Here is a 23,851-nt window from a genome sequence, read left to right as displayed (position 1 = left end):
CTGCCAACGAAACACCCACAAATGTCCCCATGCGCCCAGTGTTTATTTGGTTATAAATATATGTGTTTATTTTTGCGGCGCGCTCCATTCTCCAGCCTGAGTGCACTGAGGCCGCACTGAGGCAGCATGGGAGCCCCGATTAACCCCTGCTGATACATCCATCACAGTACAGCACAGACACCTCCACCATTTCAAATGAGATCACGCCATGGAGGAAAGGAATTCCTTTTTTAAAAAGGAGGCATATTAATTTTTCAAGCTGTAATCGTGGGAAATATATATTCTGTTTCGAGCATCACAAATCAAATCCCACTCACGTCTGCTGCACTGGGATGGATGCAGATGAAAATCTGAACCATCCACATATCTTCTACCATTTTATCCTCCACAGGAGGGTCGCGGGGGGAGCTGTGCCAATCTCAGCTGACATAGGGCAAAAGGCGGGGTATCTATGGTCAATTTAGAGTGTCCAATTTAATGAATCCCCATATTGCATGTTTTTGGATTGTGGGAGGAAGCTGGAGAACCTGGAGAAAACCCACGCACACACACACACACACAGGGAGAACACGCAAACTCCATGCAGATAGACCATTGTTCCAAACGGGTCATGAACCTGGGTCAAAGACAAGAGTGTTGACCACTACAGCATAAAATTTGTACCAACAAAAAAAATAATATTGGATAGCAACCCAAGAGATACGAGGGCAACAAATAATACATTAAATAAAAAATGATAAATATGGTTGTGGATTATATCTTTATTTAAAATTCTCTGATTTAAAGATGATAGATATAATCTATACACAAAAGCAAACACAACATGAAACATAGCAAAAAAGCTGAAATCTTTAAAAAAAAAAAAAAAAAATGGCTGACCAGTGCCCTAATCAGGTAAAACACATAAAAAAAACACATGGAGCCACATAACCAGCTGAGAACCTTGGTTTCCGCAAGAACTAAAGGGCTAATGAAAAACGCTGTGACATTCCTACGTCCTCCTCATTTTGGTTATTAGTCTGGCTGCAGTAATGCACAGATGATTTAGATGAAGGGGGGCATGGGAGGGAGCCTGCACAGCACTTCACCTCAACCACTTCCAGATGTTTTCTTGCTTTAAAATCTGTTTCAAATGTGTGGATGCTGCCAGAGACCATGGTTTACCATGGGATACCCCACACTCCACTACCCCGCCTCTCCCAGAGCCTAGCTCACCTTTAGGGCCTCACAATGACTATCAGGTGAGATTCCCTCCATCTTCCCGTCTCTGCCCTCCATCAATCCGTCTCTCCACAACACTGCATGCTGTACAAGGACTCATTCACGATCTAACCCCATCTATCGACACAGGAAGGGAAAAAGGGAGCGTCAACCATTCTTTGAAGTGGGGAATGGAGCGGTGTTGCAGCTTCAAAAAGCGCACTTGGATGTGTAACCAATTATCATTACAACATCCCTTTCAAGGGCCATGCAAAGGCATCTGGCTTATGTTTAGACGTGGAATCGGATCCTTTTGTGTGGTAACCCCACTGGGGACCAGTCTGTGAAGGCACAGGCCAAAAGCTCACTGTACAGGTGAATTAAAAATGTTGGAATAAACACAGACACACACACACACACACAGACAGACACACAAGCATATGTACATCCTTCACAGAGCATGAAAGTCTCGTAGAATTAGTAGTATTTGTGGCTCATAGTGGCAAGCAGGGGTGATTGCACAATAACCTTAACAGCGCTGGCAATTCCAACCTTATTAAGTTTAATAATAATAAAAAGAAAGAAAGAAATTCTATGTATTTAAAATAAATTAAAACCCCATTTTCAAAATGGTTGTCTCATCCTTCTTCAATTACTGTTTTTCCGCCGGAGAAGTTCTATAAAAACACAATCAGACAGAGGGAACAATAACAGGCAAATGTGTTAATATACTATTATGATTGGCAATATCGTAGTGGTATGATGCATGTACAGTTCATCAGAACTCAAATCATCTGCATCAATGATTTCTACCTCTGCAGTCCATTACACACAAGGGAAATATGAAGGAATCATAAAACCCAAAAATTTACAATTAACAATATACATTTTAGAAAAGCGTGACGACTGATGAGGGTGAATCTGAACTAACGGTGAAAGACGTATGTGTCCTAACATGGATTTAAAGAAAACTGCATAGAGTGGTAGTAGAGAATCAAACTTAAGCTAAACAATGACTCACTAACAACAACAACAACACACCTGTATAATCGCTTTAAAACATCCGATTGTCCATCACGCTAAACACCAAGACCTGTCTGTGTCAGGACTGCACCGTCAGCTAAGATTTATCTGTAGCATAAGCTTGTCATGTTCTGTTAGCTGATGTATTTTTTTTTTTTTTATGTATAACGGTCTGGCATTTTCATTCCGTGAGCTTGTTCACTGTGAACCTTTGTCAACAACTCGTGTCAGTTTTCCTGGTGTGTAACCAGCTTAAGGTGCTCGAAAATTAAATCACTTTAATTCTTGACATATGGAAATTAAACACATTATTAAAACATTAGTATAAAATTATAAAGCTCCAGCAATACAGTCGATATTAATGTATATATATATATATTAATATTAAAAAACCACTGCTTTTTCAGGCACTACCAAAATCCAATTGAATGGAACAATTCGGTTTGGTACAGTTTATTACATATTTCCATTAGTACTAAAATAACCGGCCCCGATGGTTCCATTTTTTGGCACCCTTCCCTTGGGGTACCAGAGATAGATTCATCTATGACAGTCAGCTGACTGGGTGAATATAGTCATGTCTATTCTCAGACAAAGCTTGACGTCTTCTTGAGACAAACTGCCACAAACTCGGCAGAAAAAAAGCTGCTGGATGTCCTCCATTGTTATCCATTGCACAGCTCACACCCTCGTCTACCAAACAAAGGTGGTGTTCTTCGTCGAAAACACGCAAGCCTGACCTGACCTGTACCAAACCGAACTCTACCGTGATGTTTAATTTAAACTTGAACCAAGTCAGTTGAAGCGGTTGGTGTTGGTGGCAACCTGTATTCACGAGGAGAGAATATCAGACTTACATTCATTGGATAGCAGTAAAAAAAAAAAATAGCAGTAATTAGCAAGCCTTGTGTTTTCCCTGCCCCTGCACTTAATAGGGCAAAAGTATACCATAGCTTTGTTGCTGTAGTTTCGGAGACTTTCCCCTAAATGCAGCTTTAAGCAAATACACTTCAACATCGATAACGATGACAAACATTGTGCTCCTTTCTCTCTTACAGGAGAAAAGGAGGTCATCATGGTGTCGTCTTTTAAGAGGGGGGGTCCAGGATCTGGCCCTCCTCAGTCAGTCCAGTGGTTGGGGAGCAGGTGGGGGGTGTGAGTGGTTGACACGTAAAAAAAAGGCGGGAGAGCTGGAGGCTTAAAGGCTGCAAGCTATGGGCCAGAGTCCTTTTTTTTCTCCATTTGAACAGAGATACAAAGGGTGGGAAATCACTCACTCACTCACTCATCTTCTACCGCTTTATCCTCCACATGAAGGTCGCAGCTGACAGGGTGAAAGGCGGGGTCACGCCCTGGACAAGTCACCAGTCCATCACAGGGACACATATAGAGACAAACAACCATTCACTCTCACACTCACATAGCCAAAATTGAACATTTCAGCCATATAACTTTCTATATTACATAGAGCCTACAGTGAGCAGCCTACAGTGTCAGGACTGCAGGCGACTCAGGCTTTTCTCTTTACTGTCAAATTGCACATGCACGATAAAGGCTGAGGTGGATGCCGTCACGCAGGTTTTGGGGTCTGCACGCCGCAGCCTTTCTTCCCCAGCGTCAGCGCCACCGATCACACAGGGCCGGGATTGTGGTGATAGTTGTAATGGTTGGTGTGCTCAGAGTCTGTCATCTGCAGGCTGGGTTTCCTCTCCGGCTCTTCACTGTCGGCCGTGTCTGGCCTGGTGCAACGTTGAGGTCGCTTTTTAAAGAAGTCTGACACACAGTGCACCTGCACAGAAGAGAAGAGGAGAAGTTTTTTTTTTTTTTATTGTAAAAAAGTATGAAGCATGTGAAGGATACAGGATAAGTCTGGAAACTGTGATTGCATACGTCTGGACGGGTCCGTACACAGCTGCTAAGCGACGTGCTAACACTTCCACACACACATGCACACTGGTGAGGAGAACACACAGAGAGCAGGCACATCCCCTGTAGGCCATAAAACACTAAGCCCAGGAGGGGCTCTTATTGCACACAGCAATGTGAAGGCCAAGGGCGCGGGTTTGCCTCCCAATTAATCATACACCGAGTTGCACACATGCATAAACCCACACTCAACTTAACCAGAATTTCCACAAGGTGGTGATGACAGTGGGTTAATCCAAACAACCGAGTGGCCAAACAATAAAGAAATCCAGCTGGATGTTATGGAGAGAGTGGACTTATTGCCTGAGAACCTGCCAATGTAAGTGTGTGGGTTTGCATCAAGTCACACTCAGTTGTCAGACTTCACTCCCTTCGCATTTCCTCCCCCGGTCTGCGCCAACGGTTACTGCGAGATTGAAGCTGAAACGTGGATTCATCAGCAGCTATTCAGCTTTGAAGCCGGTATCGCTGACAGTAGGATTTCCATTAAATGTCATTCCTGTGATCCCACCCATGTTTGCTTTCCCTTAATGCCTGAAACCACAGGCGCAAGACTCAAAGTTTAAGATGTCAACAGGTTTTACGGCTGCCAATGAAAAAAAAAATCTATTAAGTTCTTCGTTTGAGCATGTAATGCTGTCATTTTTGAATAAAATAAAAGCTTTTCCAAATTGACTATGCACACACTCTTTAGAGCAGCTTAGGACATTCAAAGCACTATAAGGTGAAAGTATGAAGGCATCATTAAAGACATTCTTATATTCCACAGGGTTTCCCTTGGATGAAGTTGTCTTGGAGACTCACGTTGAGAACAGCAACAAGCGCTCCCTGCAGCAGACCCACCAGAACGTCGCTCCAGTGGTGCTTGTAATCAGAGACTCGGGTGTAACCCACATACACCGCGAAGGCTACCAGGAAGAACTGAATGGTGGGCCGGAGAAGTCTGGCCCACTTAGCCACCAGTCTCGCCTGCACGTAGAGCTGGAGTACGGAATAGAGAGGAGGAAGAGCAGAGGGCGAAGACATGAAAAAGAAGGAAGAAGGATGGAAAGAGAGAGAAAGGTCAACATCTTAAAATTAGAATGTATGTATACAAAGCAGTCAAGTCATGAAAGAGGCACATTTTCATTATTTGTTTCAGGGTATATGTAGGAATCCTGAAGTTAATTTCAATACCTTTCAATACCTCATTTTCAAGAAATTAGAAATTGCAATTAAACCTATAGAGCACAACTAATACATGCAAAAAGTCTCTTGGTTGTTCTCAGCAATAGGCTTCAGCCATTGCTGAAATTAACGGATCTCAACCAGGAGTCCGTACACTTACATTTTCCCATGTCTGACGATTTGGGGGTTAATTTTTTTGCGATTTCAGATATTATTTCGTGCCAGGAGGAGCAAAATTGAATACCTCATGAATTTGGGATTAAGACTAATACTTTTTAAGGGCCTTCATTTTCCCAAAATTTACTTATCAACTTTCAATAATTTTTAACACCCCGCAGACACCCTGTGTTTACATACAAACATTAAATTAAGAGCTCACGGCAAACAATAATACCAAAAATGGTAACACATATTCACCATTAACTAGGTGCTTACTAACATATACAAGTAGCATATTTATATCTTTCTTAGTAAATATTAAACGTGTATTAACACCTTATTCTACATAACCTTATTATACATCTATTACGACATGAATTAAGATTTTTCCTACTTAAAAAGTGCTTAATATTTACTATTAAAGGGCTAGTATGCTACTTATATGTATGTAAGTAAGCACCTAGTTAATGGTGAATATGTGTTCCCTAATCTAAAGTGTTACCATAAGAATATATCTCTTGTAGAAACAGTAGTTGTGTTGCCTCAATATTTTTTTTATATTAGTGTTGAGTTTGACTCTAATTCATGTCCAATATAGACTGAGCTCCCTTTTCTTACTGGAAAGCAACAGATGCCAACAGATTATGGCCCTGGCAACAACACAGGCTTCTGCTAAAAATGCAGAATTTCTCAGCCTCTCTCTGCAGGACGTGTTTTCAGCAGCTCATCGCATTCGCCTGGCAGAATGAGCTGGATCTTTGAAATCTATTTGTCTTTGAACCGTACAACATTACTTTACAAGAAAAACCTGCCGTCTGGTGCCGAACTTCTACGAAAGACGAATGAGACCAAGAGTAACAAATTGGATAGACCTGGAAGAGAGTCATGCATGTCTCCAGATCATTTCTGTCCCCATTTGTGTCACACATGCGTCAAACTGGCTCCACAAGCCTTTTCATCATCTATTAGCCCTGCGAGTACACATTCAAAAGCAAAAGCTTCTCAGATGAGCCCGTGAGGAGATAATCTTCACGCCAAGATATTTATTTGCATGGTGACATTTTCCATATTTACTGCACATGGAAATGTGTATTGACATTGTGTTTAAGAGTTCAGTTGAGGCATGTGTGATGTACTTACTGCGAGGAAAAGCATACAGTACATCCCAAAAGAGGAGTGACCGGAGTAGAAGGATAATCTGGAACAAAGACAAAGACAAAATGTGACTGAAATCAATTTCATGCGGTGGTATTTCCTTTGTGTGTTAGTTGTGTAATAAATCTCTAACACCCTCATCCTCTCCTACCTGGACTCTGTGACGTCCTGTGGTTTGCCGGTGCAGTTGATCACGCGCATATATCCTGTGCAGACTTTGGGGGCGCATACAGACATGAAGTTGGGTCTCGGACGGCCGATGGTGAACTTGGCGAGGTCGGTCAGTGACTGGCTGACGGACGCTCCGAACAAGAAGGTGCCCACTACTTTGTAGAGGGCGGCGACGTATTGGTTAAAGTCTGAATTCGAGTAAATCCTCTTGCTGTACACCAGGTACGCCTCTCCAGAGGAGATCTGATGAGATGGAGGATAACAGTTTGTAGCATTGTTAGAATTTACTTAAACAGCTTCATGTAGCGCACAAGATGCTTTTAACTGAGCGAATGTTAGGATTTGGAGTTAATGAGCTATAAATGGAAAATAAGAGGGGAAGAACTGGGGAGAACTTACAATGATGACAGTGCAGGAGATGGTGACGGCTGCCAGCATGTAATGGGTGATGGTGTCTGATTTTATGGGGTACCTGATGCTTTCATCGTCACAGTAAACACCTCTCTCGTACGGCTTGAACACAACGGTCAAGACGATGAAGGGCAGCGCCGCTGGAATGAAAACAACACGAAAGAATAACATGAATATTCATTTTGTCTAACAATGCTATGTGTGTTCAAGTGATATACAGTATGTCCTCTTCTGGCTCCAAGGCCGATCTTACAAGAGTCCACATTAAAATGTATAGCTTATAATAGCCCATGAATTCAACACAACTTTTTTGACACATAACATTACATAACCACAGATACATTAATGCAGACAGATGATACGGTTACAGATACTAAATATTGCTCAAACAGAAAAACTAGCACTAAAATAATAAAAACATTAATAAAATACCATAATAGGAGTCAAAGACCAAACACTATGTTGATGCAAATAAATTACTTTTAAGATTTATGTAAAAATTCTTGGAAAAACATATTTGTCCATTTTTCTACAGGGTCTTAGGCATGACAAAATTTCTTATGTTAGGAAGTAAAACTGTTTCTCCAAGGATAAAGGACAGCTAAAGTGTTTTCTCTCCCCCTCTGGACCTCAAGGTCTAAAATCACAATCATGAAACAACCCACAAAAACACACATACACAATAAAAATGGCTGCTGAAGTGAGAGGGTTGAAATGCACAGCAAGGGATTACAAAAATAAACAGTGGAAAAAAGTATTTATGGACATAAGCATTCGGGCATATGTCTTTAAAAAAAATAAAAAAAATAAAAATATTACACATTCCTCGAAATTAATGCAGACACAACACACACAACTCAGACTGAGTGATGTGGCCAAGCGCAAAAACAAGACCAAATATAGCCGGTCAAGGCTACAAGAGAACACAAATGACGTCCTTGAGAATTTCACAACTATCAATCCCAAAAAAACATCCATGAGTTCAGATATTTTCATTACAAAATGACATGTTATTTAAAAAGCTCTGGCTGAAACTAAATATTCCACCTTCTCTTCCTAGTGCGGCTAATCAAATCTGCTACAAAAAAAGAAAGTTTCCAGGAGAACTGAACATTTTTTGCTAAACCTATAAAGAGATAATGCTGTAACTGAACCTATGCTACTTTATTTTCACTGGATTATACAGTTGTATAATCTGCTGTAACTCAGTCCACATGTAGCATTTACTGCCTCTCTTCAAGGCTGTGATGGGAGTGTTTCATAATGAAGAGATTTAGGGTGGAGTAGGCAGCTACAGTATGAGGGAGAGTTTTTGTAGTCCATCTGCTTCAAGGTCCTCCAAGTGTTGTGTGTTAAGATGTTGTCGTCTGGTTGTGACAAGTGGTTATTTGAGATGCCGTTGTGAGTTACCGTTGCTTTCTATTGTTTTGAACCAGTCAGGTCATTCTCCTCCGACCTGTGGCATCACCAAGGCATTTTCACATCATTCTTTGTAAACCCTGGAGTTGCACTCAATCAGCAATTTATGAAGAACTCGCCATGGCACATTCAAAGTAATTTAAATGACCTTCACACCCCATTCTGATGCTCAGTTTGCACTTCAGCAGGTCATCTGACCATGTCAACATGCCTCGAGTTGCTGCCATGTGGTCAAGAAGTTGAATAGGTGTACCTATTAAAGTGAGTGTCTATTCTTGTTGAGTGATTGAGTGAGTATCTCTTCTTGATTTTTACATTAAATGCCAAAGAAAAAGTTTTACAATGTCTTGTTTTGTCAAATCAATCATTCAAATTATGGCCGCAGTTTGAGAACCACTAAATAAACTTGTGCCGGATAGTTCAGTTGGAAGAGTTGGCGTTCCGTGGGGTAAAGGGCCCATTGCAGTAGGGCTGAATGATTTTGAATAAATATCCAATTGCGATTATTTTGACAGGAAATTGCGATATGAATCGAGAAATTAGAGGTAACATCATTATTCTCATTTTCATTCGAAAAACATATTTAAAACTAGAAAAGCACTCGGAGAGCGCAGACCTCCGCCAAGGCAGCGGAGAGCCTACAAGATACATAGCGTCTACGGATCACGCCAAAAATTGAATCAGTTGTTCCTGGTCCTATTGTAGACATTTCCTGAAAATGTCATCCAAATCCATCTGTGACTTTCCGAGTTATGTTGCTGACAGACAGACAAACTCCGGTGAAAACGTATAGCTCCTTGGCGGAGGTCAATGATGATCAGTCTGTAGAATAATATGTGCATAGATCTAAAATTATATTACCGCACACATATTGGCTTTAAAAAATATTGCAACTGCTGCGATTTGAAAATTGCAGGAGGCCGTATTGCGATTTTGATAAAATGTTGATTAATTGTTCAGCCCTACATTGCAGTGACCCTCTTTTAATAGTCGAGGAAACATTTCTGGTCTTTTCCAGTTCTTTGGCGGGACAAGAATACATTTAATAACTGAAAAACAGTGGAATGAAAATGGGAAACATTTGCTAATGTAGGCTTTAGTAGCTGTTCTCCATTAGCCTACATATCACTGTTTACTCTTCCTTGTGTGGCATTACAAAAAAAACGTTTTCATGAATGTTTAGTTTAATTATATATCCGATACTGTAGCCAAAATAAATACGTAATAGAGGAGCTGATGAAAATGATAATGAGTTGCAGCCCTAGTCAGGAATGCAATCTCCACCTTGACGTCCTCCACCGCTACAGCAGGCAGACAGTCCTGGGACCGCTGTGGAAATGCCATGGAGCCGAATACTAAATGCAAGAAAAACAGCAGTGGAAAAGCACAGCAACCTCCAAGTATTAAATGTCTGCGTAAATGAGAAGCGCACCCCTCCCATTCTTCTCCAAAAATGTCTGCAGCCGACAGAATTCCAGGAGGACTTCCAGCAAGACTGACTGATGACAGACCAAGAGTGCACATACTGAAGACTTGAGACAGAAGGAAAATATACAACCGGACAATGGATCGGGATTCAGCTGAGGAGAACATTCTGTATAAGTGAGTAGAACTCCACCCCCAGCCTACTGTACATGTATGAATGGAGACAAAACCTTACAGTGTTTATTAAAGAACACTCAAGGTCTGAAACGGTTTGAAAGGTTGTGGTGGGAGCTGTGTGACACATTAATGCTATAAACTGTGAGCGTATTAGTGTGTGAGACTAAACAGGACTTCTTCCTTGTGAGGGAAAAGAATATAGGCTCACTGACGTGTTCATAATAAACCACCGACCGCGACAAATTTACAGTAAACAGCTATTCTACCTTGACAAGACGATGCAGTGTCTGGTCTGAGTGGCTCTCCTGTCTGACTTGGCCTGTGCAATTACACACACGGGATGAGAACAGACGTCGCTTTTTGTGACGTGCCAAGTGCACACATGTTTGTCACAGACACAGAGTCGCGTTGGCTCGGTGACAATGAGCAGCTGCAAAACAGAAGCTTTGTGTGGAGGGGAGAATAAACAATGGGCTTCTATAAGATAAACGCACCATCTCACATGGTTACTCGACCTTGGAGGAGCTGGGTTTAGACTACTCAAACGAGGGAAAACCACATTGTGATATTTATTTATTCAAATACAAAAGCTTTTTTTCTATTAGTTGCTACGTGACTATAATATTTTTACATTGTGGGCACTCGTACACCTGGTGCAAAGTTTTTTTCCCCCCCACTAAAGGCACATGTTGCTTAAATATCAAACGTACTTGTAACCATCTGAACGCACCATGGGCGTGTTGGTCTCGATATGAGGGGTCTTCAGGCACACTTGTGGGCCATCGAGGCAGCGGAGAGTGATTACTGAACACACCAAACACCAGAAGCCTTTAGTGTTATTTTAAAGGTTTCATTATCACAAGAGTATAATGAAAACACAAAGATCATCTGCTTGTATGCGAGTGGTTTCCTCTCTTTTTTTCTTTTTTTTTACTACCGGGCACAAGTGCAACTGGCTTTTACAAGGAGTGGGAGAGGGCACTGATTGTTTATTTTATGATGATTGAGGCCTACCACGACCATTTCCTACCAAGAAATAATCTTTCTTTCCACTGTTAAATGCAGAAATGGACAAAACCTAAATGCTCTTTATCCATGTCCTTCCTAAAGACCGGAAGAGGACCTGTTTGTGGTTTGGTTTTGCGTCCCTTTAACCCTTAAGAGTTCCAATGGACATTTTCTGCCACTAGGAACTAATTAGTAAGTTTTTTGTTTTTTTTAAAGGAACTCATTAGGGTTAGCCCATTTGTAGATTGGTTTGGCTTTGAGGAAAGTTGAATATCAAAGAAAGAATGTGCCTGTTGTAAATGTCCATGGCTCACCATAGGTTTCAATAATTGAACATAAGCTTGCTAACATTTTTTTGTCCAATCAAATGCAACGTTTTGCTTTGACAAAGAAGAAATGCATACAGAAATACAAAGTGCACATGGAGGTGAATTAAATACTATTTAAGTTATGTTTACTGCAAAATGTGAGTCGTAGACATCAACATTTTGTTCAGGCAAAACAAGCTCGTTCAGTTCGTTTGGGTTGAAATAAGCTGTGAGAATAAATAAATGAATAAAAACACAAGCAGCTCTCGGCCATTTTTTGCCAAAGTAGCTCTCAGGAGAAAAAAGGTTGGAGAGCCCTGTTTTTGATGTTGGATTTTTTTAAAGGTTATTTTGTTTTATTTATGTGCGTATTTTCCCCGTTCCCTAGTTGTTTGTAAGAGTATATGTTGTCATAGCACCACCTACTGTTTGCTTGAGTAAAATAAAACTAATGGCAGTGACAATAGTGAGAAAGATTTTATGCATAAATTTGCTCTTGTCGTGATTTATAGCATTATTTGAGGGGCCCCACTTTTTTGCTTAGATTGTTATAATAGAGCATAGATGTTTTAGTAAAACTGTGTCTCATGAGTGAAATTCAAACTATACTCAGACATTCATCCGTTACAAAAGTATTAGAGAATGGCCCGGGAAGGGAGTTAAGGGTTTGTGATAACTTGACTTTATGATTGATTTGTTGCCCTTTGCTGCCGTTTGGAACAAATTACAACAGCACCTGGACGACACCCTTCATGGCAGTTTTCCACCGTGCACCCACTGGAACATGCTGAACTTGGAGTATAAAGTCTAATACCACATATTTCCCTCTCAGCACCACCAAAATCCTGTTTGTAAAAACCACAGCACAATATAAGCTCTCTTAACTGACATCCTGTCTCAGGCACCAACGGGGAACAACCGTGGATTTACTGATGTGGCTTTTGGGAGGCAAACGTCTGCACCTGTATCCTGCATCCTGAGTCCAGCTGTCAAGAACCGAGCGTATGTGTAGAGGAACTGCTGCTGCCAATTTGACCTTTTCCTTCTCCCATTTGCTGACAAATGGTTGGAGTCACATCAAACACAATGATACAGGTTTGAGTTTCATTTCAGGACTTAATATTGTGACAAGTATGTTGAGGTTTTCATGTAGTCTCCAAACGGTTGGTTTAAAAAAGTTTTTTTTTAAAATGACGGCTATGAAAATTTAATTTCTCAGCTGTTTTTCAACAGCCACCGTAATCAAAATATTATTTTAACTTTTCTAGACTCTGCAGCTGAAGGAGACATTTGAACATGAAATCTATTTCCATTTGACGTATTGTATCAGCCAATGACAACTTTTCTTTTTTTTTTGCTATATGTACATATATATATGTTTGTGGCCTTTTCATTGCAGCGGTAGAATCTCTAGCACTCAGGCCACATACAGACCACAAGGCAGTTTTTATAAATACAAAAACACAACTCAGAAATGCAAAAATATGATGCAATTAATGTGTTCTGGCCACTGAGCGATACCGTGATGATTGTCCAAGTTTCTTCCATCTCAAAACAGAATCTCTGTAGTTCAGCCAGATGCACCATCTTGCGCTTAGTCACGCGGGCAATGTTTCCATCATGGTGCGGTTCGGTTTGGTACAGTATGGCACGGTTTGGAAAGGTAAAGCCCTGGATCAGGGTTTGCTTTCTGACTGAGAACAGTACATTTACTTGGTAGGCGGGGGGGGGTTGGGCTGTGCCCGATGGCCACATCAACACGATATATAGAGTGATCTCGTAGATTCCAGCAGCTTGATTTTTCTCCTGCTCGGTTTGTGAATAATGTAATGTTTGGGGACTGTTATTTTGGTACTACTCGTACCAAAAAAAAATACATACCGTACCACATCAAACCATTCCACATGGCGGAAACAGCTCTTTGTTCAGTTTGACTGGGTGCTCCAGCTTTTCCAGCAGGGACCTTAAAGCTGTAATAGGTAATTTTTAAATATGGTGAAACAATTGGCAAAAAGTGCACAAACATAATTAATCTAAAGTTGGTTTTTGCGCTTTTTATGTTCACTTCAGAACCAATATCACAACCTAGAATGTATTCTAATAACAAAATGGATATTTTAATTGTTTTAATACAACATAGACATTATTGCTCATGCATTTAACACCAAAAGCAGCCACATCAATTACTCCCAACTGCATGGTAGACATTCGCAGCCCTCACTCATGTCCTTCATCCTCCTTGGACTTCCCTCTCTGTGTCCATGTATCTTTATTGACAGCACGTTGTCTTTGTTTAGCTCACTTACATCATATTTAAGATTTTTACAGATCATAATTTCTTATTTCTTACCGTTTCACTATGCAAACCAGAGGTTCTGGCCAGTATCAGACCAATACAGAGTGATTTGTTTTAGGCGATGATTGATGGGATCAAGGCAGGAGCACATCAGCTACATAATGCTAGAGAAACTAGAAAATCATTAGTGTATGACAGAAAACACCAAGAAGTGAAAAGTTGTATCCAAAGGGCGGTTTCAAAGGTTGGCCTAATACAAAGTCTAAGGGAATGTTTATCTGTTACAGCACGGTAAATGTTACTTTAAATCAGCAGAAGGATATAATCTTTTCTATATTAGAGTCACAGGGCATTGTAACCTCAAACTGTTTTATGACGCCTTTAACACTCGCCAGAGCAGATTTTTATAAAGTAATTTGTGCCAACTAAAGCCTTACAACTAAATAGGGATTTTACCAGTTTCCCACACAGTTCGTGGACTAAGTGAGGTAAGGGCGTCTGGCCTTAAAAATGCCCCCCCCTGGCTTGTTAAAGAAGGTATGAATCTTTCATTTCTGTATCCATAAATAAAGCAGTAATTCAGCTAACTTGAACTTGTTGGTCATAAATTTTAAATTTGGATTTGAATAAAAGAACTCAAAAGAAATGATGTAAAGAGAGCGGTACACACCGAGGTGTGTTATGATTCTGTAGATTATGCCTGCGAGAAACAAACTAGCCCCTCTCTTAGTAAGCAAACACACACACACACACACACACACTGCTTACAAGCAGAAATAGAACCAACTGCAGACAAAACAGGTCTCAGGGACACCACAAAGACAAGCCCACAACCCAAACTGACACTGATCCAGAGCTGCTTCCACTTAAAGACCAGGCAGCGTCTCTGACTTCAGCTAAACACAGACATCTATGGCTGTTTTTTTTTTTCTGTCAAGAAAGCTCCAACGTAACACACTAAATTTGAAGTACTTCTTTGAGAAACAGGGGAACCATCTCCCTATTTAATTGCTACTATGAATAGAGGGGACAGCAAATGCTGCCAATTTGGAATGTAACCAGGACGCAAATCTCCATTAAGCAGCCAGGAATCTCCAGCCAGAGCCTGTTTGAATTAGCAGAACGCAGATCTGGAGCTTTCCTGTCTCAGATAAACAGATCAATTTTAGAGGATTGAGCTCCTTTTACCTAGCCTCAAATTAGCATCCATTCAGTGTCACCCCATCATGAAATGGCTATCAGCATAACACAGAGCTAAATAACCGACAATGACTGTTTGTCACAGAGGGTCTGAAGTATAAAACTGTCAGAGGAACATGACGGAAAGAATTTCAACTAATTGAAATCCGAGTGATGAACAAACACATCTCTGTATGAGGAGATTTGCACTTCCCTCTATTCCTGCCTCTACTGCTGATTCATATCCTCCATTCGTTTTTTTTCCTTCTCTCTTATTCAAAGTCATTCATTCTTCCCTCGCAGCTCCATCTTCCTGTCTGTCATTCCCCTGATTGCAGTGTCCTCCCACACACTTCTTCTGTTGTAAATATAGAGGCCTCAGTGGAACGGAGCTTTATTTAGCTGACAGATGTGCAATTACGCAGGACCGTGTGGACCACAATCGCACTCCGGGGCCGAGATTCGAGGCTTCTCACGTCTTTCTCTGGGCCTTTTTCCTGTCAAGACGTTTCTGTTCCTCAGATCTTTTTTGACCCTTTCCCACATTCGAAACCCTCCTCGTTCATCGTTAAGACTACAAGAAGTTTGACACCTTGACTAAGAGTTGCTCCAACGTTTTTAAAATCACTCACTCACTCACTCACACATGCGACCTGGTTTCATAACCATGACATAACCTGCTGCACCTGCAGAACCACATGGACGGACAATTATTCTCCTCCATTAGAAAACCATACAGTCTGGGTTTTCAGTATGCACAGGCGTGTTGAGCGTGCATGGAGTGTGAGAAAGGGGGTCTCATGCCCTTGAGCTGCCCCCAAGTTGTTTAAAACACCCCTTCAGGGTCACAGCTGGAACATTTGCCACAACACTACCCATGAAGGTCACTCGGTACGTTTCTTCCTTTCCTGTTTCTGGTGTGTCTTTACCTTGTGTCAACAGCTCTTGTGTGAATACCACAGCTTCTCTCTTTAGCTTTCAACCCTTTGTCACACTTAAGTCTTCATCTGTGATTCCATCTCCTCCCATTGTAGACCAACACACAATTTCTTTTATTCTCGATGCAGTCAATGTTTCCACTTTTTTGTTGTTGATTTCCCTTTGTCTCTTGTTTGCATCATTCAAAATATGATTTGATCAAATGAGTTAGAAACTATAACAACAAAGCTCTGAGGTGCTTCACCATGCATCCTTTTAAATGATGGCTTACAGTCACAAAACAACTAAACACTCCTTTCTAACTGTCACCCCAAGCTGGACTGACTAATGTGGAAGGTATGTGCTGAGCTTACAAGCTCCGCCACTGGCCTCTGGAATTCTAATTCACAAGAGGAACGCCCAGCTCCACCAGTCACACCAAATCCTGCTGCTGCTGCTGCCACTGTGGCCCATTCTTTATTTTTCAACCCCACTGTTTCACTCTGTCCATCATTTACGCATGTTTAGCTCCAAGCAGTGCGGAAGGTGACCGAGTAGCAGGCTAGGGAGGGATGGTGAATGGTGGGGAGAGAAGCTAAATCTAGGTTGGCAATCAAAGAGTCTGGGTTTGGTGGAGATCAAAGACGAAGGCCACACAGGTTTGAAGCTAAAACCATAAAAAGGTCTGCAGCAGCAGAGTGTCCTCCTCAATGGTGCTTTTCAATGTGATCCAGTTTTTTTTCTTTTTTGAACCAACTGCCTAATATATAGTGAGGTGTATGCAGGGTCTCTGCAGGTTTCAACAACTCAAATTTAAGAAGTTTTAAGACCTTTTTAGGACCATAATGAATACAATTTAAGACCCATTTGACTTTCGTCGAACATCAGCACGAACTGACAAATTAACTTTGGAGATGAGGTCTCTCTTGATGAAATCGGCTAATCCAAATCATGTCTTTTCCACACTTAAAAGTTTTGCAGCTCATCAATGTTTAGCGGTGTGGGTGTAGACCCAAACGCTGTCCAGAGGTCAACTGGAGTTGCAGCAGACAGGGTCGTGCTCCAGCCACCGGCTTCAACAATGCATTAAATTGATCATTTTGGAGCCACAAATCGTTGAACTTACACTTACCCATCTTATGCAAGCAAAAATGTATGCATTTATGTTTTACATAGAAGTAATGTTAATAGATTTATAAGACCTTTCAAAATTGGATTTAAAATCTTTTATGAGATTTTAGGATAATTTTAGACATTTTAAGGCCTTAAACTCAAATTATTGGATTTAATACTTTTTAAGACCCCGCGGATACCCTGTGTTTGCAACATGTGTGAAGGTATTACTTTCGCACACAAAAAAACTAGTGCTGGGAACGTTAACAGCGTTAGCGCAGGCTGCGTTTCCATGACGACTGATCGGAAAAAGACGCACGTGACGTCGTGTTTGTGTCACTCCCGATTGTTGAAATGAGTCTCCAAAGTAATGCAAAACTTTAAAAACGGAGGCACACAGACCACTGCAGTTCGACTGTGGGCACGCTAGCGGCGCTATAGGAGCTAATTGGTAAACAGTGCCTGGACTCTGGTGCCATGGCATGAAAAACTGCTTATAGGGTGTCATGTAAACATGACGTCGCGCGCGTATTTTTCCGGTCAGTCGTCATGGAAACGTGTCATGCGTTAGTGTTGATGCCATCAAAACCGGTAACGCTGTTAATGTGCCCAGCACAAAAAAAATAAACTAGACCACAAGGCATCTCACACAGTATATTTTGGTATTTTTGGTGTACCTGCAGCCATGAGTGTTACAACAGGGCAAGACAGGCAATTCCCTGGGACCCCAAGCTGAGAGGTAGCCCTCCCCAAGAATGGTACAAACAGGAGACTGCTATAATACCGTCGTCAGAAACCCTCTCACAGAGTCAAAATATTGCCTCAAAAAAGTATGCGGTATCAACTGTAAAGTGCATTAACAAAAACGAGACCATGGTTACATGAATTAGCCGTACCAAAAGTTTAATTTGTAGCAGCAGAAAAAGGGGTGGGTTGGTTGGGGTCACTGCCTGAATCCATTGAAACATCTAACAAAATAAAAGCTGATGGGCAACACATTCTCAGCATTAATGTCTTTTAAAATCCTAATAATATACTGTGACGTCATCACCCTAAAGGAACGTGAACCCTCATTGTGAAGCCTTGGGATTGACGATTTGAAAAATAACGAGACAAAATTAACATCAACAAATAAACTGAAATCTCACTTGAGGGATGGGTCTGTTTATTCACAGGGCTTCAGTTTCCATGACACAGCTCTCAGGAGTACAAAAAAACTCCCATCCCACCAAGACACATATCTGCCTACGTCTGAGAACTCAAGACAATCAGTCTTCCCAACACAACCACAGGAGAGGCCCAGCTCCCTGGAGACGCTGCTGCATGGTTTCCCCCTGGCAAATGCTAAGCGGCATCTGAGCAAGGTCAACAAACAGAACATGGTGTTACTTAGAAAAGAAAAAGAGGTCTAGATGAAAATAATGTGAGGAAACAAGTAAGAACTCAGGGCTGGGGCTTTGGGGGCAGGTTATATTAAACCAGGTAATAAATTTGTCAATTTAAATTAATACAACGGTGGGAACAGTGTTTTACTGCCAACTGTTTGACTTCTCCATTAATTTAAAAACAAATACCTGTATGTTCTAAATAAATCAAGAATTATCCTATTTTTCAGAGGGTGTATTTTATTTCTTTTTACTAAATAAGTTATCAGTACTTCTACTTTTACCAGGCTCTTTTTTTGACATTTATACTGCATTTTAACTACTACTTGTGTCAAAGAATGTAAGCAATTCATCCACCTCTGCTCATTCTTGAAATGCGAGTTGTAGGAGGAAACTGGACTGTTTCAAATATCTGATAAAAAACCAAGACAAACAAGAAACTTCAGTTCAGAAACACACGAGTTATGAAGATAGTCAATATTACAGCCAGACTCAGCTGTCGCACACAGCTACACGTCTAAGAAATTAAACAAAAAATGACATGGGATGGAAACATAAACTGCTCCCTTTGCACTTAGGGGACATTGTGTATGTGTGTGTTTGTGTATATGTTCATTGAAAATATAATAGACTCTGAAGAGAACAGGTTTGTCACAGTGTTGCCTACTTAACAGCACAACAAAGAGCATGTACACAAGACACAAAAGTATGTGCGTGAGCAGATGTTGCACCAATGCCTTGCCCCAAGGCCGTTCAGTCTCGCACTACACTACACAGAGTACCTAGCGCATTACTCATAAGTCACAGCCCCGCGACGATACATCGCCTGCAGCGGGAGCCAAGTCGCGCAGAGATGTGAGCCGTCACTCCTCCCCATGACTCTACACACACCTATGAAAACGATCTGTGAGCGGAGACTGGTTAATCCATGGTTTTCCCTCTGTTCTGTGAGCCAACACCCACCATCTATTTGTACTGAGAGTATGTTTACAGGGGAAGGAGGGGAGAGGGAGGGATGTACAAAAGAGAGAATGGAGAAAAGGAGGGCAGCCAAGAGCTGGCTATAAACAACTAAATCTGCAGCTGAAGACAAACAGCTAAAATTACCCCCTATGGGAGATAAGCCAGCTTTGATTAGCTTTTAAAAAAATCCCAATAATATAAGAATAGAAAGAATCTAGGCAGCCATTTTTCATCAGTTGCTGGGTTTAGTGACTATGGTTGCACATTGATTTGACATAAACAGCTGTTAGTTTTGCCTGGTCTTTGTCAGGTGTGAGTCAGAGACAATAACAGTGTCAATGAAACAGGGTTGATGGGATGGTGTAGGTGTGGGGTGCAAAAGTTGGCATGAATAGCAAGCTTAAAAAAAAGAAAAATAATAATAATAATAACATGGCTTCAGTTGACAAGCAGAAACCTTAAAGTAGATGTTAGCAGATAAAGTTAAAGTTATAATATGTAGCATTTCTGCATTGAAATATCTTATAAGTGCATGCTTAAAAAATTAAAATAAAGAACAGCAAAAGCATTTTAACCATGATTGGGTGGTTTGTCTTACTATATTTATATTTCTAACACAGTATGTGTTTGAAATGACTCGGCACAAATGTGTTGTTAACAGCTTCATAGTTCTGTATCGGACTAATATCCCTAGCGGTGTACTGACATTAGCCAAAACATTTACACTAATCTTTAAACACAGTGAAAAAAAGTACAGACTTCTATTCAAAGCGACAGACCGAGGGTCGCTGGTTCGAGTCCCCACCAGGTCAAAAAGGGCTGGGGTACCCCTGAGTAGGTCTGATCGAGTAATTGTTTTTAGATCATAATGGCAATTATTTAGTTTGGACGATACTGAAATGTGAAAATCGTAAAAAAAAAATTCACTTGAACTACTAGGGTATTTACGGTACAACCCCCGTTCATGTATCTAGGCTGTGTTGTGTTGCTGTCCTCCCATTGCGCGCTCTCCCCACAGACTGTAAACAAACATGTCGGCGTATTTTTGTTTAATAAAGAGCAAGGTTTGCATTTCAATAGGGAAATTATTGGCAAAATGTATGTAATTTCTTCGCCTTTTGTCATTTCACAAATCAGAATCAGAAATCGGATTTTGAGAGACGAAAATCTGGATTTTATTTTTGGGCAAAATCAAACAGCCCGACCCCCTAGCAAGCTCCCCAAGCCCTATTGCTCCCTAGGCATTGCTCAGTGGTTGCCCACTAGAATGTTTCTACTAGGATGGGTTAAATGCAGAGAAGGAAATTCCCTATGGGGATAAATTAAAGTGCAAAACACTTTAGATATGTAAGCAGTCACTCTATGCAGACAAAACACAACTCCAAAAAACCATCTAGGCAAATGGTCAACATAATTACAAGCTCTGCCATGTTGTTGTAACATGGCTGGAACGCAACCTCACATAAGCTTGGGGTTGACTTGATGATTATTTGGGTGGGAGAGCTGGGTGGTAAATGGGAGGGGAGAGGCTAAAGGGTGGGATGCAGTCATCCAGACCTGACCCCACCAAAAACCCATGCTTGTACCCAGACATTAATCCCAGGCTTGTGACAGCAAAATGGCGAGGCTTATCAACTGCAGCAGTCTGTAGATCTTCCCACAGTTGGGGGAAAAAAAACACCCCTAAGCTCCAGTGAAAACCAATGAAAACTGCACCACAGAGCAAATCTGCACACGTATGAGCCGTCATCCTTTTCTCCACAGTCGTCCTCCCCCTCCGACACCAATTCAGACACAACAAGGGATGATCCTGCTGCTAGACACCGCACCATTATGCAACACACGTCTGTCAGTGGGCTCGTGGGCAGTAATACAGTAAACTCCACGTACACATACAAGTCACACCATCAGGCTGCATCTGAGACCAGCTTTTTCTTCATGCTGCAGTCATGTTTATAATCATTCTGATACATTTATGTAGTGTCAATATTCTAAAGATTGATGTTTTTGAGTGTTTATTTCACAATAAAACAGCCTAAAAGTCCTTTAACTTCATGGATTGAATTTTTTTTTTTTTTTTTTTAAATGTCATCTCTGACAAAAATAGCAATTGGTGGAATGACTTATGACCATGACAAGACAAACGGGACAGCAAATGCTGACAACTATTATCACAACACACGTCACAGATATGATTCATTTCCTAACTTCTCATTATTCTTTCATTGCTCAGAAGGAGCGAACACAACTAAGACAATAATCGAGATCTAAAGTCATAAAAAGACAATGATTTCTTGCTGAAGTTAAAACAAAATGACAGGGGTATGAATGGAAGTAATATGTGCGTCTGTAAATAAATGCAGTGAATGTGGGAAGTCTGTGCAGTACAGTCCTGGCAGACAAAAATATAGAAATAAGCAACGCTCACACATGCATATCGAATTACCATAAACAAACATTCAGTTTCCTGAGGCTCTGTAAAAGTCCTGCAAAAGTTTGCGGTGAGTGGGCTGAAGCGTGCACTGAGCCTGTGAGGAGAATGCAAGTAATATTTGCCGTTGTGTTTCCTCCACGGCGCGCGTTTGAGTCACACTTCAACATAAACAACGCACAGGGCGATGGACTGTGACTTTTACAGCGGCAGACTCGTGGATGGAAATTCAGTCGACTCACTTTTTAAAGATAGAATGTGGAAGTCTGGCAACGAGTCAGAGGCATGGATCAATAACAAAGTGATGAAAAATAACTGCAATTCACAATATTATAGTAGTATTAATATGAAAAGTTTTGAAAATTGTCAACATAAATGGGCGGCCTCTTCTTTTCTACTTAATTTGGTTTGTATGCTGAGATTTTAAGAAAATGTGCACAAATATGGAGGATGAAAGCTTATGGATACAAAGAAAACAGACTTTGTAATGTTCCCAAACAACTTGGTCGGCCCTCAAAATGATGATGTTCTCAAATGTCTCCTTTCAAAAATGTACAGTGTTGATCATATTGCTGTCAAATTAGAGCTGAAACAATCAATCGATTACTAAATTAATCTTCAACTAGTTTGATAATCAATCAGTTTCAAGCTTTTTTTTTTTCATGATTAAACAAGATTTCTGATTGTTTTAGCTTCTTAAATGTGAATATTTTCTGAGTTTATTTGCTCCACATAACAAAGAAATCATTAAAACTGAATTATTTTGGTTTGAGGACAAATCAAGACATTCAAGAACATCATCATTTCCAGGTTTGACAAACACTGATCAACCTTTTTTTTTTTTTTTTTCCTGACATTTAATGGACCAAACGATTCATCGAGAAAATAATCGACAGATGAATCGATTATGTAAACAATCGTTAGTTACAGCTCCATGTCAAGTGGAGCAAAGAAACAGGATAATATTCACATTTAAGAAGCTGAAAACGTGTTTTAATTGTTGAAATAAAGTCTAAAACTTTTATTATCAAAATAGTTGACGATTAATTGCAATATCATTATAAATCACCAGGTCATTGCAGATGCAAGGCTCCCCCTTGGGGCATTTCAAAACAACAAAACAAATCCCTAGGACTGTATGTTGGTGAGCAACACAACATTTTCAAGTCACTGGTGTTCAAATATTATCAATTTTATTGTGTCGACAGTGAATATTCACGTTTATACGAAACGTGAATCATACAGTTTATTAATTTCTCGCCATTAGAAAAATGCACTCGTGTCATGTGCAAATAAACTAATGTCCGATTACTGGACCACTTTGCAATTTCATGACATGTTAAAAACCCAAACAAGTCAGCTCGTGTGTGAAACAGCTGCTCAGTCAGGAAGTTGTTGCTGACAACAGTTTAAGTGCAATTCCTTGATAAAAGCCCGTCACTGCTGACACACGCTGCTGCTGCTGCTGCTGTCATTAGTGGCCATTTACTTACCAACCAACACGCAGAGCACGTCTATCACCACGAACAGCGTCTTCTTCCTCGGGTCCTTCATCTTCTCTCCGCTTTAAACGTGCGTCAAACTCAGAAAGAAAAGCGACTTTTTTGAACAAAGAAAGTCCATGGACGCTCAGCAGGTCTCTGGCACAGGCGCGAATGCTATGCAAACAACCTGGCAACCTGCACAGCGTGTTCTTCCGGGATTCTCTTTACTACCTGTGCTGACAGCATACTTGTCCAATTTGTTTTCCAAAAGCGGCAAAGGGGGGGGGAACAAAAAATTAAAATAAAATAGAAGTCACGCCTGAGCTGGTTTACGCAGCACCACTGGTGCCTTACATCTGCATAACTGCATATTTGAGCACAAAAAGCCAAGAAGTGAAGCGATTCTCCGGTTTCAAAAAAACTACTGGAAGCGAATCTGCCCCTCGGATCCTCTCTCCCTGCTGCTGCTCCTGCACGGACCAACCACTCACTGGTCCCTCCTTCAACTTCCTCCTCTGGCTCCTCTCTCCTCT

At 40.9% G+C, this 23,851-nt stretch overlaps 1 protein-coding gene across 1 annotated transcript; it reads right to left on the bottom strand.

Moving 5' to 3' along the window:
* Positions 1-1,871: 1,871 nt before the first annotated feature.
* plpp2b (phospholipid phosphatase 2b) lies at positions 1,872-23,570 on the bottom strand. Its single transcript, XM_083887982.1, has 6 exons — positions 23,328-23,570; positions 7,201-7,352; positions 6,782-7,044; positions 6,616-6,673; positions 4,954-5,130; positions 1,872-4,012 (listed from the first exon to the last, which is right to left on the bottom strand). Exons 1-6 carry the CDS (start codon positions 23,386-23,388, stop codon positions 3,854-3,856), a joined length of 870 nt encoding a protein of 289 aa, XP_083744108.1. The 5' UTR covers positions 23,389-23,570; the 3' UTR covers positions 1,872-3,853.
* Between the last annotated feature and the right edge of the window lie 281 nt (positions 23,571-23,851).

Source organism: Microchirus variegatus (genome assembly GCF_963457635.1).
Source record: "Microchirus variegatus genome assembly, chromosome: 4".
In the NCBI taxonomy this organism is placed as follows: Eukaryota; Metazoa; Chordata; class Actinopteri; order Pleuronectiformes; family Soleidae; genus Microchirus; species Microchirus variegatus.
The sequence above is the reverse complement of the archived record's forward strand: the minus strand, read 5'-3'. Positions and strand labels throughout refer to the sequence as shown.

Coding starts and splice junctions, on each gene's coding strand:
- plpp2b (XM_083887982.1), bottom strand. CDS start 23,388: ATGAAGGACCCGAGGAAGAAGACGCTGTTCGTGGTGATAGACGTGCTC. Junction 7,045..7,200: donor TCTCCTGCACTGTCATCATT/GTAAGTTCTCCC, acceptor CCATCTCATCAG/ATCTCCTCTGGAGAGGCGTA. Junction 5,131..6,615: donor ACTGTATGCTTTTCCTCGCA/GTAAGTACATCA, acceptor TCCGTACTCCAG/CTCTACGTGCAGGCGAGACT.